The sequence below is a fragment of the Phacochoerus africanus genome, chromosome 5 (genome assembly GCF_016906955.1).
Source record: "Phacochoerus africanus isolate WHEZ1 chromosome 5, ROS_Pafr_v1, whole genome shotgun sequence".
Classification (NCBI taxonomy): domain Eukaryota; kingdom Metazoa; phylum Chordata; class Mammalia; order Artiodactyla; family Suidae; genus Phacochoerus; species Phacochoerus africanus.
Window position 1 is genome coordinate 19,670,760 of NC_062548.1, and position 17,617 is coordinate 19,688,376.

Genomic DNA, 17,617 nt, shown 5'->3' on the forward strand with positions numbered 1-17,617 from the left:
GTGGCTCTGGCGCAGGCCGGTGGCTACAGCTCCGATTCGACCCCTAGCCTGGGAACCTCCATATGCCGCGGAAGCGGCCCTAGAAAAGGCAAAAAAAAAAAGACAAAAAAAAAGAGTTTATGCTCTGTTGACATTGCCCGTGAAAAGTGTCTGCCTAGATGTCGGGCGTGAGGGAGGGTATGTATGCGAAGTAATTCGCAGAGTTGCGTGGTGTTGAAGTATTAGTACTTGAGGAGAGGTATATGCGCAAGGTTGCGTTTAAGTAAAAATAGCCCACCAAGCGGTTGGGAGAAAGAATAATGGGAATACCCGCGGAGTCCGCGGTTTTCAAAAGGAATTCCCATCCCGCCTCCATCCACTCTAGCCTGTGGGCTTTCGGACTACAATTCCCAAGATGCCTCGCTCCTCCACCAACCAGGAAAGGCTGGTCAGGACAAGAGGCAGCCCGGCCAATGGGCGAGCCGGGCCGAATCGAAACCTGCGCTGATTGAACCGAGTCTGACTGGAATCTTTGGCGGCTTGGTTTCAGTGGTGAATGCATGATGGGCGGGTGTGCAGCGACCAGTGAAGTGGATCCGGAGAGTGTGGGCGGGGAGAGGTGCTAACTAGCAGGCGGTTCGCCCAATGAAGGGCGGAAGCCCCTGGACGCGGTCGGGCGAGTCTACTAGAGGCGGGCGACTGCGGGGACCGAGTATGTACCATGGCGGAGCCAGTGAGGAAACGGGGCCGGCGGTCCAGAGGCGGCGGTGTTGGCCGAGGTACTCGGGGGTCCCGGGGCGGCCGGGGCCGGCGACCTCAGTCCCAACGATCTCCAGCTCGACGCACCCTGGACCCAGAGCTTGTGGACTTGGTCAGCGACAGCGATGAGGATGTTTTGGAGGTCGCCACGGCGCGCGGCGCTGCGGACCCGGCCGAGGTCCCACTCCCCGATACCCCGGTGCCGGCCGCGCCCCGGGACGACAGCGACAGCGACAGCGAAGGGGCGGACGCAGGGCCAGCTGGAGTCCCTCCAATCCTGATCAGGCGGCGGCGGCGGCTGTTGCTGGATCCGGGGGAGGCACCTGCGGTTCCAGTGTACTCCGAGAAGGTGCCGCCGGGTCCCCGGGAGGGTTAGCGCGGAAGAGTGGGTTCTTACAGTGCCGAGGGTAGGATTTGGGGGTTGGTCTTGGGGACTAAAGGGAAGCAGGGGCTAGGGCCTTGGAGGCAGAGAGATGCAGGGTTTTTGGGGTTTCTGCACATTGGGAAGGTAAAGGGATCTGGAGTGTGTCGAGAGTTTGGGAATCCCCGGGAGCTGGAACATCGCGGGTAAAGAGAGGCTAAGGCGCTGGGATCCCTGGTGCTTCAGAGAAGGGCTTTGAGGACCTGGGCCTGGGATATAGGGCGTGTTGGATTTTAAGGCTGGGACCCATTGCTAAGGATCCAGGAGGATGAGGGCTGGAGTCTGTGGAAATTCACAGAGGACTGGGGATCCAGGAGGCTGGAGTCCCCACGTGGTAGGATGAGCAGGGGTGGGGTGGGGTGCTAGGATCTCCAAGGATTCTAAAGTAGCGGGACGGCTAGCACCCTCATAAAAAAGGACCTCTAAACTTGCACACTTAGAGTGCATTGGCCAAAGGGGTGTGGGAGTCAAGGTGTCCAATTTTGGATCCTGGGGAAGCTCAGCCTCCTGAGTCTCCAGGGGAGGGTTGGGGGTGTCTGCATCCTTAGGGAGGAAGTGGGAGCTGGAGGAGGACTGAGTGTGAGGGAAGAGTGGGCCCCAGTTGTCGCCTTTAAGTGGGGGGAGGATTTGATCTATTGTTTCTTTGCAGGTGAAAAGCAGCCTCCACCTCATCCCAGATCACGTGTCCCTCCTGAAATTCTGTCCCCCAGAGACTGAGGAAGGTAAGGGAGGCCTTCCAGGGAGCGGCGCCCACCCTGGTCTCTCCAAGGAGACTTCCTGGAGTTTACATCTCTGCAGTTAGTTGTTTCCCGAGTCTCAGGGGAAGGACCTGGGAGAGGCGACTAGCACCCTAGCCAGAAAAAGCTCTTGTCCTGAAAGGAGCTGGATGGGGTGTTTTGTGTTTGTTTGTTTGTTTGTTTGTTTATGGCTGTACCCGGGGCATGTGGAAATGCCTGGGCCAGGGATGGAAGACCAAACCCACATCGCACCTGCGAGTAGAGCTGCTGCAGTCGGATTCTTAACCCACTGTGCCACTGCGGGAATTCCAGGAGCTGGATTGTTAACCAGAGGGCACCGAAAGTACTGTCAACACCCCCTTCCCCTGGCATTCCCGTCGTGGCTCAGTGGAAACGAATTTGACTAGCATCCATGAGGACGCAGGTTTGATCCCTGGCCTCGCTCAGTGGGTTAAGGGTCTGGTGTTTCATGAGCTGTGGTGTATGTAGGTCACAGACGCGGCTCGGATCTGACATTGTTGTGGTTGTGGCGTAGGCCAGTGGCTACAGCTCTGATTCAACCCCTAGCCTGGGAACCTCCATATGCTGTGGGTGTGGCCCTAAAAAGACAAACAAACAAACAAACAAACAAACAAAAACCCTTCCCTCAACTCTTAACAGGCATAGGAGTGTGCAAATATACAAATTCCCCGGGTGCCATCTACAGAGATTCTGATGCTGTAATCCTGGAAGCAGGGGAGGGGGAGGTGGTGAGAATCTGTAACATCTTGTTACATCTGCCACAAGTCTGGGGAGCCAGCAGGGTGTTCTTTGAATCCTATCAGGGCCACCCAGCTGATGTCCTCCCCCAGGGATGGGATTTTTTTGCAAACCACTCAAGGGCAGTGAATAGAAATCAAGTCTAATAGGACAGTGATCTCATGGGCCCATGCAGGCCTTCCTTGGACTAGGACTTTTTGTGCCATGAGGGAGTATGGTAGGGTGATTAAGAGCTGATTTAGGGAGTTCGCTTTGTGGTGCAGCAGAAACAATCCAAGTAGTATCCATGAGGATGCTGGTTCGCTCCCTGGCCTCGCTTAGTGGGTTGGGGACCCAGTGTTGCCATGAGCTGTGGTGTAGGTTGCAGACATGGCTTGGATCCAGTGTGGCGTAGGCAGGGCAGCTGCAGCTCTGATTCAACCCCCAGCCTGGGAACCTCCATATGCTGCAGGTGAAGCCCCTAAAAAGCAAAAAAAAAAAAAAGAGCTGATTTAGGAACCAACAGGCCTAGGTTGGAATCCCAGCTCTACCCCTTCGTAGCTGTGTGACCTTGGGCAAGTGAATCTCAATGCTTCAATTTCTTCATCGGCAAAATGGGGATAAATAATGCATGTATGTCAAAGGATTTGGGTGAGAATTAATTAAAGAGAATATATAGAAATCCCCCTCTTGGGCTACATATATGCTGTAGGACAGTAGCGGGTACACAGAAATACAAAGGTACCTCTGTCCTTGCTACTCAAAATGTGGGCCCAGGAGTGCTGGGCATCCTTCAGGAGCTTGCCAGAAATGCAGAGTCTCAGGCTTCTGGAAGCTACTAGGATGGGGTTTCTCAACCTCAGCCCTCCTGACATTTGGACTGGATAATTCTCTCTCTCTCTCTCTCTTTTTTTTTTTTTGTCTTTTTGCCGTTTCTTGGGCCACTCCCACGGCACATGGAGGTTCCCACTCTAGGGGTCCAATCGGAGCTGTAGCCGCTGGCCTACGCCAGAGCCACAGCAATGTGGGATCCGAGCCGCGTCTGCAACCTACACCACAGCTCACGGCAACGCTGGATCCTTAACCCACTGAGCGAGGCCAGGGATTGAACCCGAAATCTCATGGTTCCTAGTCGGATTCATTAACCATTGAGCCACGATGGGAACTCCTGGACTGGATAATTCTTTGTGTGGGGCTGTATCTACACTGTGTGATGTTTAGGAGATCCTGACCTCTGCTCACCAGATGCTAGTGTTACACCCCAACCCCCTCTTCCCCGCCCCTTTGTGACAACCAGAATTGCCTCTAGACATTGCCACCTGTCCCTTGGGAGGCCAGATTGCCCCTGGTTGAGAACCACTGCTCTAGGATTTATCATCACTGTTTTGTAGTCACAGTATTTTTTTTTTTTTAATAGTCAATGATGATCTTTTATTGTGGCAGGCAAAGGGAAAAGTGCTTCTATATCCTAGAATAATACCTGGTTTCCTTTTATAAGACATTTAAGTTAAATGGAACAATGTAAAGAAATATATTAAGTAATACAGAGATATGGCAAAATATGATCATGTCATATGGAGGAAATTTGAGAAATGTGGGTTTAGAAGGACTGTATTTATCTCTCCCTCATTCCCTCCCAGCTGTACACCCTGCCTCTCACCCCTTGATTCACGTAGTGTTGCTGTGTCCATCACATTGCGTGTAGAAAGAAAATAAAATAATTTTTGGGTTTTTTTGTGTGTGTTTTTAGGGCCACACCTCTGGCATATGGAAGATGGAAGTTCCCAGGCTAGCGGTCAAATCAGAGCTGCAGCTGCCAGCCTACACCACGGCCACAGCAATGTGGGATCCTTAACCCACTGAGCGAGACCAGGGATTGAACCTGCATCCTCAAGGATACTAGTTGGGTTATTTGCCACTGAGCCACAGTGGGAACTCGTAAATTTTTTTTTTTTTGTCTTTTTGCCTCTTCTAGGGCCTCTCTCGCAGCATATGGAGGTTCCCAGGCTAGGGGTCTAATCGGAGCTGTAGCCGCCGGCCTATACCAGAGCCACAGCAACTCGGGATCCGAGCCACATCGGCGACCTACACCACAGCTCATGGCAATGCCGGATCCTTAACCCACTGAGCGAGGCCAGGGATCGAACCCGCAACCTCATGGTTCCCGTTCGGATTCATTTCTGCTGTGCTACGACGGGAACTCCTGCCTTTCTCTTTCTGACCTCCTTCACTTAGTGTGAGAGTCTCATGAGTTCCATCCACGTTGCTGTGCATTTCTCTTTTGACCCACACCACTCGTGCCTTTCCCCAGTGGTCCTGTGTGTCTGGGGCCCCCTTAGTCTCCTCCTTTCTCAGAACCTTCGGAAGGCCCCTGACTTGACTCTCCTTGGCCTCCCACTGCCTTCTCTCGGCTAACCCTTTCCCCTTGCCCCTCTCTGTCCCCAGAGGCGGAGTCTGTGGACATGGCCGATGCCAGCAGTCCCCACGCTGAGGAGTCCCCATGTCCAGCTTCTTCCTGGAAGAGGAAGCTGAGGAGTATGGATGGAGAAGAGAAGAAAAAGGTGTTGCTGTGAGTGAGACGAGGGCCCCGGGGCCGTCCCGGTTTGGCTGAGGTGGGCAGGCCCCTTGGGTGGCTGCTGGAAGGCTAAGGAGAAGGCATGGAGGGAGTCTTGAGGTTCAAGGTAGAGATGGAAGCTGTTGGGAGATGTGGTCCCCATGGGAGGATGACAGCGGACCCTCAGGACCACCCAGGTCTTTTTTTTTTTTCTTCTGTCTTTTGTCTTTAGGGCCACACCCGTGGCATATGGAGGTTCCCAGGCTAGGGGTCCAATCAGAGCTGCAGCTGCCAGCCTACACCACAGCCACAGCAACCCCGAATCTGCAATCTACACCACAGCTCACGGTAACGCCGGATCCTTAACCCACTGAGCGGGGCCAGGGATCGAACCCGTGTCCTTATGGATGCTAGTGGGGGTTCGCTAACCCCTGAGCCATGACAGGAATGCCCAGGACTGCCCAGGCAGTGGAGTTTTGTTCTCAGATGGTAGTAATACAGGTGTGAAGGAGTGGCTCTGCGGTTCAAATATAGCAGCTGTCTCTTAGCCAGCCTCTGTACTTCCACTTCATGTTTCGTAAAGTGGGGATAATAGTGGTACCTGGGTCAGAATTTGGGGGTAAATTCAGAGTGAACCCTTGCCATATAGTAAGTGCTTGGTGAAATTTGGATGTCATCAGACATTCACCAGGGAAGTAACTTATCTTAAAAGTTAGGCATTCTTGGGAGTTCCCGTCGTGGCTCAGCGGTAACGAAACTGACTAGTATCCACAAGAATGCAGGTTCGATCCCTGCCCTCGCCCAGTGGGTTAAGGATCCAGCATTGACGTGAGCTGTGGTTTAGGTCACAGATGCGGCTCGGATCTGACTTTGCTGTGGCTGTGGCGTACACTGGCTGCTGCAGCTCTGATTGACTCCTACCCTGGGAAATTCCACATGCGACTGCAGCCCTAAAAAAAGCCAAAGAAAAAAAATTAGGCATTCTTGGAGCTCCCAGTTGGACAACAGGATCAGTGGCATCTCTGCAGGTTCAATTCCCAGCCCTGCACAGTGGGTTAAAGGATCCTGAGTTGCTGCCGCTGCAGCTTTGATCACAACTGCAGCTCGGATCTGATCCCTGGCCCAGGAATTCCCTATGCCCCGGGGTGGCCAAAAAAGACAAAAAAAGCTAGGTATTATCCCTCATATTTGGATCATAGAAATATAAAAATGATAACTCGGTTTTCCCTGTCCTTACCTCCTCCTATCTTCCCATAAAATGGATGTCACCAAAAGGTGCTCCCTCTGGATTCTCCAGGTCCCCCTCCGATCCCCAGGGGTCCATAGCCCATGAGCGGTGTGGGGCTGGGGTCTCACCTCTTTCTCCATCCTGATTCTCGTATCTCTGCAGGGTTCAGGACACCTCTCCTGTGACCCCACCTCCGCCACGGACCAAAAGCAGAAAGCATAGTCGGGCGCTCCAGAAGTTAAGGTACCAAGCGGCCGGGGGCTCTGGACGGGTGCAGAGGGGCAGTGCGGGGGGGGCCCCCACCCTGGCTGACCCAGAGCTCTTTGCGCACCCCAGGGAGGTGAACAAGCGCCTCCAGGATCTCCGTTCCTGCCTGAGTCCCAAGCAGCCTCAGGGCCAGGACCACCTGAGCCAAGAAGATGAGGTGGTCCTCGTGGAGGGGCCCCCCCTCCCAGAGAACCCTCGACTCTTGCCACTCAAGATCCGGTGCCGGGCCGACTTGGTCAGATTGCCCGTCAGAATGGTAAGTGCCTGAAGGGGCTGCAGGAGGAGGGACTCAGGAGCTGCCTGCGGAGAGACCGCGCTGTCTTCCTTCACCCCTCCTGCTGTCTGGAGCTGCCCAGTGCTTTTTGCCCTCCACGCCGTTGTGCTCACTGTTCCCTTTGTCCAGACTTTACCCCCCACCCCCCTTTTTGGTCTTTTTGTCTCTTTAGGGCCGAACCTTCGGCATATGGAGGTTCCCAGGCTAGGGGTCTAATCAGAGCTGTAGCCTCCGCCCTACGCCAGAGCCACAGCAACGCGGGATCCGAGCCGCGTCTGCCATCTACATCACAGCTCACGGCAATGCTGAATCCTTAACCCACTGAACGAGGCTGGGGATCGAACCTGCAACTTCGTGGTTCCCAGTCGGATTCGCTTCTGCTGCGCCACGGCAGGTCCTACCCCTCTCTTTCTGGCAAGCTTTCCACCCTTTATTTATTTATTTATTTTTGGCCACATCCACGCATGCAGAAGTTTTTGGGTCAGGGATCAAACTTACGCCACAGCAGTGACAACACTGAATCCTGAGCCGCTAGGCTAAGGTTCCCCACCAGGGAACTCTCCCACATCCTCGCATTCTTCAAGCCGCCACTAAAACGTCCTAAGAAGTTTTGCTTGGTAGCCCCTCTCCTGGGTATGCACCCCATCTCTTTCCTTCCCTCAGACCCTGTGCTTCTGTCTTGTGCTTGCTTTGCCGCCTTAGACACCCAGATGTCACTTGGTCATTCGGTTTCCCCTAGCTTCCTGGCGAACACTAGTTTTTGCTTTTTTTTTTTTTTGCCTACTCCATGGTATATGGAATTCCTGGGACAGGGATCAGATCCGAGCCACGGTTGAAATGTACGCCACAGCTGCAGCAACACTGGATCCTTTAACCCACTGCGCCAGACTGGGAATCAAACCTGTGTCCTGGAGTTCCCATCATGGTGCAGTGGAAACGAATCTGACTAGGAACCATGAGGTTGCAGGTTCAATCCCTGGCCTCACTCAATGGGTGAAGGATCTGGTGTTGGTGTGGCTGTGGTGTAGGCCGACAGCTGTAGCTTCAATTGAACCCCTAGCCTGGGAATCTCCATATGCCATGGCCCTAAAAAGCAAAAAAGAAAAGAAAAGAAAAACCTGTGTTCTTGTGCTTCAGAGATGCTGTGATCCTGTTAAGCCACAGAGGGAACTCCAAGACTATTTTTTTGGCAGAAAGACCCCAATTTTAAATGAAAAATGATAGCAGAAATGACCATTTATTTAACAGTAACTGTGCATGGAGCAAGCAACTAAGGCAGAGCTTGCAAACTGGCAGCCCAAGGCCTTATCACTGTGCATCTCCTTTTGCACTGGACGGTGCTTTTAAAACATGTGAGTTTATTACCAGCCTTTTTTTTTTAACTCTTTAATGCTGAACCCATGGCGTATGGAAATTCTCAGGCTTGGGGTGGAATTGAAGCCTATGCCACAGCCACAGCCACAAGGGATCCAAGCCTCATCTGTGACCTGTACTGCAACTTGCTGCAGTGGATCCTTAACCCACTGAGCGAGGCCAGGGATCAAACCCACATCCTCATGGATTCTAGTCGTATTCGTTTCTGCTGCCACAGTGGGAACTCTTGAACCTCTTATTTATTTTATTTTATTTTTGTTGTCTTTTTATGTTAGTTCCCAGGCTAGGGGTCAAATCAGAGCTATAGCTGCCGGCCTACACCACAGCCACAGCCACATAGGATCTGAGCTGCATCTGCAACCCATACCACAGCTCATGGCAACCCCGGATCCTTAACCCGCTGAGCAAGGCCAGGGATGGAACCTGTGTCCTCACAGATGCTTAGTTGGGTTCTTTACCACTGAGCCATGACAGGAACTCCGGCCAATCCCCTTAATGACATGTTTTTTTTTTTTTTTTGGTCTTTTTGCCTTTTTCTGAGGCAGCTCTTGCAGCATATGGAGGCTCCCAGGCTAGGAGTCTAATCGGAGCCGTAGCTGCCAGCCACAGCCACAGCAAAGTGGGATCTGAGCCGCATCTGTGACCTACACCACAGCTCAAGGCAACGCCAGATCCTTAACCCACTGAGCAAGGCCAGGGATCGAACCTGCAACCTCATGGTTCCTAGTCAGATTCATTAACCACTGAGCCAGGACAGGAACTCCCTTGACATGCTCTTATTCTCTGCCTTGTCAGGTAGATATGGTGGAGCTCACAGCTGAGAAGTTCAGCGAGTAGTTAAGGCCAGAAACTGGGGGTAGGGGTGCGGGCGGGGGAGCACATCCAGGCAGGAAGGCCTCCTTTGCTTCTTGTCCCCCTCCCAGTCGGAGCCCCTTCAGAGCGTGGTGGACCACATGGCCACCCGTCTCGGGGTGTCCCCAAGCAGGATCCTCTTGCTCTTCGGAGAGACAGAGCTGTCCCCTACCGCCACCCCCAGGACCCTAAAGCTTGGAGTGGCTGACATCATTGGTGAGAGGAAGGCAGGGAGGCTTGAGGAGGCTCTTGCCACAGGGAGGGGATGTGGGGAGAGGCCCCGGAGGGCCAAGCTGAGGCCTGGCTTCCCCATCCTGCCTCCCACAGACTGTGTGGTGCTCGCAAGTTCTCCGGAGGCTGCAGGGACGTCCCAACTGATCCAGCTGCGGGTGCAGGGGAAGGAGAAGCACCAGATGCTGGAAGTCTCGCTGCCTCGCGTGAGTGGGAGAGCTGGCTCTCCGCGCCCCGTGCCCTGGGCTCTCTCTTGTCAGCTGGTGGAGGATCAAGTCACTGTCCTCGGTGGTATGGGGTTCCTGCCCATCCTAGGTCGTGGAAAAGGCCCCGTGTTCAGCTTCCTTCCCGCTTCTGCTGGGAACCTGACTCTGATCGCCTAACTCACTTTAACTGGCTAAAGTGAATATCACTCTTGGACCGTGACTAATAAAACCCATTGAAATTACAGTAGAAGTGACAGTCCCTGTTCTAAGGAGAACTCCTTCCCATTCAGGATATTATTGAGTTTAACAACCTTTTTTTTTTTTTTTTTTGTCTTTTTGCTTTTCCTAGGGCTGCACACGCAGCATATGGAGGTTCCCAGGCTAGGGGTCGAATCAGAGCTACAGCCGCCGGCCTACACCAGAGTCACAGCAATGCAGGATCTGAGCTGCATCTGCAACCTACACCACAGCTCACAGCAATGCCGGATCCTTCACCCACTGAGCAAGGCCAGGGATCGAACCCGCAACCTCATGGTTCCTGGTCAGATTCGTTAACCACTGCGCCACGACGGGAACTCCTTTTTTTGCTTTTTTTTAGGACTGCACCTGTAGCATATGTAGGTTCCAAGGCTAGGGGTCCAATCAGAGCTACAGCTGCTGGCCTATGCCACATCCACAGCAACGCCAGGTCCCAGCCACATCTACGACTTATACTACAGCTCATGGCAATGCCCGATCCTCAACCCACTGAGCGAGGAGGCCAGGGATTGAACCCTCAATCTCATGGTTACTAGTCGGATTCATTTTTGCTGCACCCCAAGGGGAACTACAGCAGTCTTTTTTTTTTGCCATACCTGGAACGTGAAGTTCCCAGGCCAGAGATCAAACCCAAACCACAGCAGCGACTTGAGCCACAGCAGTGACAGTGCTGGATTTTTTTTTTTTTTTTTCTTTTTGCCATTTCTAGGGCCGCTCCTGCGGCATATGGAGGTTCCCAGGCTAGGGGTTGAATCGGAGCTGCAGCCACCGGCCTACGCCACAGCCACAGCAACGCGGGATCCGAGCCGCGTCTGCCACCTACACCACAGCTCACGGCAACGTCAGATCGTTAACCCACTGAGCAAGGGCAGGGACTGAACCCGCAACCTCATGGGTCAGATTCGTTAACCACTGTGCCACGACGGGAACTCCTCTCTCTCTTTTTTTTTTTTTAAGGGCCACACCTTCGGCATATGAAAGTTATTCTAGGCTAGGGGTCAAATTGGAGCTGCGACGACTGACCACAGCCACAGCAACACAGGATCTGAGCCATGTCTGCGACCTACACCCCAGCTCACGGCAACGCCAGATCCTTAATCCACTGAGTGAGGCCAGGGATTGAACCCATGTCCTCACTGACTAGTCAGGCTTGTTACTGCTGAGTCACCGTGGGAACTGCTGTGGCTTCTCTTCCTACGCAGACACCAGTCCTGTCACCTTAATGCCCACCGGAATTGAGTATAACCTCATCTTAACGGGACCACATCTTCCCAATGAGGTCACGTTCACATTTACCAGGGTAGGACCACAGTTATCTTTCTGAGGGGACACAATCAACCCATAACACTTGGCTCGGTCTTACCCTAAAAGTTCTCTTCAACCCCTCTTTTCAAATTCGTTTTGTTGTTGTTGTTGTTTTCATTTTTGCCACACCTGTGGCATGTGGAAGTTCCCAGGCCACATGTGGATCGAGCTGGTGCCACAGCTCCTTAACCTGCTGTGCCACAGGGGAACTCCATCAAATTCTCACACCCATGTTTTCTTCTCCACCCAGGATTCTCCTCTCAAGACCCTCATGTCCCGCTACGAGGAGGCCATGGGACTCTCAGGCTGCAAGCTCACCTTCTTCTTTGACGGGACAAAGCTCTCAGGCAAGGAGCTGCCGGCTGATCTGGGCATGGAATCTGGGGACCTCATCGAGGTCTGGGGCTGAAACCCCACTCCCTGTTCGGAGGCCTGGCCTGGACTTGGGGGAGAACAGCTGCCCCTTTTGGGCCCCCTAAGGGCTCGCTGAAGCTGATGTGGGACTTTTCAACCTGAAGCAAAGTTAAGGAGTGATCTTTGACCCCCACACCCTGCTTTCCTGTCGACCCCAGTTTCAAGCCTTTAGTTCCCTGGTTAGTTGTGCGGTTGTCCTTGCTGCCTTGGGTGGACTGTGGTTCCATCCACAGGGTGTGCTGACTTTTGCAGCCACCCGCTAGGACATGGAGAAGGCACCCTCCCCCTCCCCCCCATTACCCTTTCCTTCTTTGAAATGTTTATTTTATGAAGCTGCTCGTGTTTACAGGGTGGGTTGAAATCAGGAAGGACTGGGTATGGGATTCCAGGCCCGGGATCTAGGCCCCATCTAGGAGCAGCGGTGGCCCCCGTGTCCTTTGGGGATGAAGTGTGCTCGAGGCACAGACAGGGCTGTGGCTTCCCGGCCAGCAGGACACTAAATGATCAGCCCACACGTGCATTAGCTTGAGTGGAGGCAGACGATTGCTCTTCTTTTGAAGAATACAAGGTAGATTCTCAGCCTTGCATGTCTTCCTCGTCCCAGGTCCCTTTCGAGCCACCTTCCTGATGCACAGACTGTGGAAGGCATAATTGAACACCCTGAGCCCTTTGGTTTCGGATCTCAGGATTACAGTCCACACCAGGCTTCTCTGGTCTTAAGGCTTTTCTTCTTCCTTCACGCCATCCTCTCCTGTTAAGCAGCCTTTCTAAGGTGTCAATTACATGTCTTTGAATATGAATGTATCCTTGAAAAATGCTGTATGTGTGAATATACCTTTTCTGTATGTCATATTATTATTATTCTTACTTTTTTGTCTTTTTGTCTGTTCAGGGCCGCACCCATGGCGTATGGAGGTTCCCGGGCTAGGGGTTGAATTGGAGCTGTAGCTGCCAGCCTACACCACAGCCACAGCAATGTGGGATCTGAGCTGAGTCTGCAACCTACACCACAGCTCACGGCAACGCCGGATCCTTAACCCAGTGAATGAGGCCAGGGATCGAACCTGCGTCCTCATGGATGCTAGTCGGGTTTGTTAACTACTGAGCCTTGACGGGAACTCCTATGTGTCCTATGATGCTGTAGATCTTGCACTGTTCCTTTGTTTATTCAACATGAATTGCTTATGCTCCATCAGCTTCATTTCTTGGAACTGCTCTGAGGTTTTATTTTTTCGGCTGTGCCCACGACATGTAGACGTTCCCAGGCCTGGGATCGAACCTGTGCCACCATAGTGACAATGCTGGATCCTTAATTACTAGGCCACCAAGGAGCTCCCACAGTGCACATCTTTTTATGTGTCCCTTTTCGGGCTATGGATCGTTCTCCAGCAGAGGTACCCAAGATGGGATTATGGGTCAGACAGGTTAATTCCTCTCTTTTTTTTTTTTTTAAGAATGGTCATTGAGGAGTTCCCACTGTGGCACAATGGGATTGGTGGCGTCTCCGCAGGGCCAGGATGCAGGTTCGATCCCTGGCCTGGCACAGTGGGTTAAAGGATCTGGTGTTGCCGCAGCTGTGGAGCAAGTCAGAACTGCAGTGGGCATCTGATCCCTGGCCTGGGAACTCCATATGCTGTGGTGTGGCCAAAAAAAAAAAAAGAAAGAAAAGAAAGGTCATTGACTCTCCCACTTAAAAGCTTCCTTTTAAAAGCTTAAAAGCTTAGCCTGACCAGCACTTGTCACCGCCCAGCTTTCTAACTTTTGCGTTTATTGGGTATAAAGTGGTGCCGTGTTTTAATGTACATTCATCTGCTCACCAGTCCTTTGGGGAATTTCTTCATACACCTGTCAGCCTTTCTGGTTTCTCTTGGGGTGAACTGCTCATGTATCTTTGCTCATTTTCTCCTGGGGGCTTCTTACCTTTTTTGTGATTGTTCATTTGTTTATTCTCAAGGATTGCTTGTATATTCCTGGGAAGTTGCAAATAACTCTCTGAATGGCATTTGTATATCCACGAGGGTCCCTCACTGACTAGAAATTCTTAATTTTAATGTAGATGAATTAACTATTTTGTTCATATCATTTGTTGCTTTTTTGATTTCTTATTTAAAAGTAGTTAAGATAGCATACATTTTCATCGCTTGGTTTAGTGGCTTTTTTTTCACATTTAGGGTACTAAACATTGGGCAATAGTCTAGCTTACACACTAGTGTGTGTACTGGCTGGCATCGACTCTGCCTGGTCAAATATTTGTTCTCATTGGTTGATGCTGGGCCATACTGGCTGCTGAATATTGAGTATTAATTTTTTTTTTTTCTTTTTAGGGCCACACCTGACAGCACATGGAGGTTCCCGGGCTAGGGGCTGAATCGAAGCTGTAGCTGCCGGCCAACACCACAGCCACAGCAACTCGGGATCCGAGCCACGTCTGCAACCTACACCACAGCTCACGGCAACATCAGATCCTTAACCCACTGAGCAGGTGCAGGGATTGAACCCAAGTCCCCATGGACACCAGTCGGGTTCATTAACCGCTGAGCCACAATGGGAACTCCTGAATGTTGAGTGTTACTTTTAAACTACTTGAGGAGTTTCCCTTGTGGCTCAGGAGGTTAAGAACCTGACATAGTGTCCTTGAGAATTCAGGTCCAATACCTGACCGTATTCAGTGGATTAAGGATCCGGTGCTGCTGTGGCTGTGGTGGAGGCTGGCAGCTGCAGCTCCAATTCGACCCCTAGCCTGGGAACCTCCATATGCTGTAGGTGTGGTCATTAAAAAAAAAATTAATTAGCAAATAGACTATTTGAAGTTCACCTTTGTCTATGAGATCCGGGTTTTAGTTTCACCGTCTAATAAGTCCATTTTCTCAGCACTGTCTACTAAGAAAGCCATGAATTTTCCAGTGATACATAGTCTAATTTTGACAAAAGCACATCATTCTCTTTAAAAAGTTTCTCTGTTGGAATGTGGCATTCCTTTGCACTTGAAATGTGGGAAATAGAGAAAGACATTTTTTAAACATGGAAATAACTCATAATATGGTATAACTCATTTTTTTCTGCAGCTAGTTTATGACCATTAATAAGCCTGAACACATGAAAATGATACCTTGAATCTTAACAGAATAAACGGGAATACATTCAGCATGTGTGTATTTGAGGATTTTTGTCTCTGTGTCCCTCCTGTGACTCCCTCCCCTGTGGCCGCCTGGACCACTCTTCCTTCCGTTTTGGAAAGTCAGTGAGTGCCTGTCCCCCACACCTGAGGTTTTATTCAGGGTCTTACTGAGGACTATTGCTCAGGAGACAGCCTCTCAGTGCTGAAAAACTGCTCCAAAGACGTAAGCAACAAGGCTATTTGACATGTAAATTTTTTTTTTGTCTTTTTGCCATTTCTAGGGCCACTTCTGCGGCATATGGAGGTTCCCAGGCTAGGGGTCTAATCGGAGCTGTAGCCGCCGGCCTACACCACAGCCACAGCAACTCGGGATCCGAGCCACGTCTGTGACCTATACCACAGCTCACGGCAATGCTGGATCCTTAGCCCACTGAGCGAGGCCAGGGATCGAACCCGCAACCTCATGGTTCCTAGTCGGATTCGTTAACCACTGAGCCACGACAGGAACTCTGTAATTTTTTTTTTTTTGGTCAGGGAATATAGGCCATCAGCATACATTCTGGTAAAAAGATGCTAAGAGTCACAAAGAACAGTTCTCTCAACTTTATGATTATAGTGCTTTTCTACACATGGGAAGATGGAAGAAGTGGGGTTGATTAAAATTCTTCCTGAGGAGTTCCTGTTGTGGCACTCCCGTTGTGGTGCAGTGGAAACAAATCGGACTAGTGCCCATGAGGATGTGGGTTTGATCCCTGGCCTTGCTCAGTGGGTTAAGGAGCTGGCGTCGCTGTGGCTGTGGCGCAGGCCGCCAGCTGCAGCTCCAATTGACCCCCCCAGCCTGGGAACTTCCATATGCTGTGGGTGTGGCTCTAAAACGCAAAAATTAAAATAAAATAAAATAAAATAGTAAAACAAAATAAAACAGTAAAATAAAGTAAAACAGTAAAATAAAGTAAAATAAAATAAAATAACATAGTAAAGCAAAATAAAATAAAATAAATTCTGCCTGAAAGGCCTATGAACTACTTAACAGCCTGTTTGTCCAAAGCACATCCTGTTCCCAGCCTTGATGTTTTCTCTGAGGCACAGGGCACTTGATCTGGTTATTGCCTAAATCCCTGGTCTGCTGCACTGAGTGCTCTGTCAGTCAGCAGCTCCAGTGGGTTAATCTTTGGAGACTTGGATGGAGCGTGAAATGCTCTTTGCTCTCCTTTTGTTGGCAGAGTTCAAGGGCCGCTCTCAGAAACGCTCTCAAACCTTGTTGACTAGGTCAAATGCCCCTGCTATCCGGTCCTTATAATACATACCAGACTCGGAGTTCCCGTCATGGCGCAGTGGTTAACGAATCCAACTAGGAACCATGAGGTTGTGGGTTCGGTCCCTGCTCTTGCTCAGTGGGTTAACGATCCGGTGTTGCTGTGAGCTGTGGTGTAGGTCTCAGACGCGGCTTGGATCCTGTGCTGCTGTGGCTCTGGCGTAGGCCGGGGGCTACAGCTCCGATTCGATTCCTAGCCTGGGAACCTCCATATGCCACGGGAGCGGCCCAAAGAAATAGCAAAAAGACAAAAAAAAATAAAAAATAAAAATAATACATACCAGACTCTTTTGTGCTACTTGTCATAGAAATTCCCCAAGAAATTCCAGGAGTTCCTGTTGTGGCGCAGTGGAAATGAATCTGACTAATAACCATGAGGTTGGGGGTTCAATCCCTGGCCTCACTCAGTGGGTTAAGGATCCAGCGTTGCCGTGAGCTGTGGTGTAGGTAGCTGGCAGCTGTAACTCTAATTTGACCCCTAGCCTGGGAACTTCCATATGCCACAGGTATGGCCCTAAAAAGAAAAAGAAAAGAAATTCCACATGTACTTATATTCTAGAAACTACAATTCCAAAGCAACTGGAGCAAAAACTTGGCTCTACTTGAAACCAATAGGTCTGTATGGACAAAGTGATTTTTCTGACCTTAAAGGAAATTTAATTTTGAGATTCATCCAATTAAAAGGGACTTGTGGAGTTCCTGCTGGGCCGCAACAGGATCAGGATCAGTGGTGTCTCTGCATTGGATTTCCTGGCCGGCACAGCGAGTTACAGGATCTAGCGCTGTTGCAGGTGCAGCTTGTATCTGATTCCTGGCCTGGGAACTCCATATGCCATGGGGTGACCAAAAAAGAGGGAGAAAAAGGCACCTGTACTTGGAGAAGAGCCAAATATTCTTCCCATTTGGCAAAACCAAGTAGCATAAAAATACTTGCCTTTATAACCAGAGAGTTTTATTTTCATTAATGTCCAGAGGTATTGTGTTTGGACCTCAGGCTTTTTTTTTTTTTTCTTTTTTTTTTTTCTTTTAGGGTCGAACCCTTGGCACATGGAAGTTCCCAGGCCAGGGGTCGAATGTGAGCTGTAGCCACCGGTCTACACCACAGCCACAGCAACATCAGATCCGAGCCTCATCTGTGACCTAAACCATAGCTCACGGCAATGCTGGATCCCTTAACCCACTGAGCAAGGCCAGGGATCAAACCTGCTTCCTTGTGGATACTAGTCAGGTTCTTAATGCTCTGCTCCTCAGCGGGAACTATTTTAAATCTACAGTTCAATACGTTTTAGTGGACGTATACATCCTACAGACGTTTCCTGGTGCCTCTTTGTACCTCTTCCTCCCCCTGACCCTAGGCAACCACTAGTCTGCTTTCTGTCACTTTAGTTTTGCCTTTTCTGGATTTTTGTACAAATGGAATAATACTGCATGCAGTCTTTTGTGTCGGGGTCTTTCACTTGGCACAATGTTTTTGAGATTTATCCATATTATGTGTAGCATTGATGGATATACGCTTCACCTGTTGATGGACACATGTTTTTTTGTTTTTCATTTTATGGCTCTTACAAATAAGGCTTCTAATGAACC

At 50.8% G+C, this 17,617-nt stretch overlaps 1 protein-coding gene across 2 annotated transcripts; it reads left to right on the top strand.

Moving 5' to 3' along the window:
* Positions 1-578: 578 nt before the first annotated feature.
* Positions 579-13,679, top strand: NFATC2IP (nuclear factor of activated T cells 2 interacting protein). Of its 2 annotated transcripts, XM_047780219.1 has the most exons (9): positions 623-1,087; positions 1,809-1,881; positions 5,080-5,203; positions 6,579-6,659; positions 6,753-6,939; positions 9,255-9,399; positions 9,511-9,620; positions 11,434-11,530; positions 12,202-12,447. In XM_047780219.1, the coding sequence occupies exons 1-9, from the start codon at positions 701-703 to the stop codon at positions 12,246-12,248; spliced, it is 1,251 nt and encodes a 416-aa protein (XP_047636175.1). In that variant the 5' UTR covers positions 623-700; the 3' UTR covers positions 12,249-12,447. The 2 variants fall into 2 exon arrangements, with proteins under 2 accessions (XP_047636174.1, XP_047636175.1); XM_047780218.1 differs by having other exon boundaries at positions 579-1,087; positions 11,434-13,679.
* Positions 13,680-17,617: the final 3,938 nt, after the last annotated feature.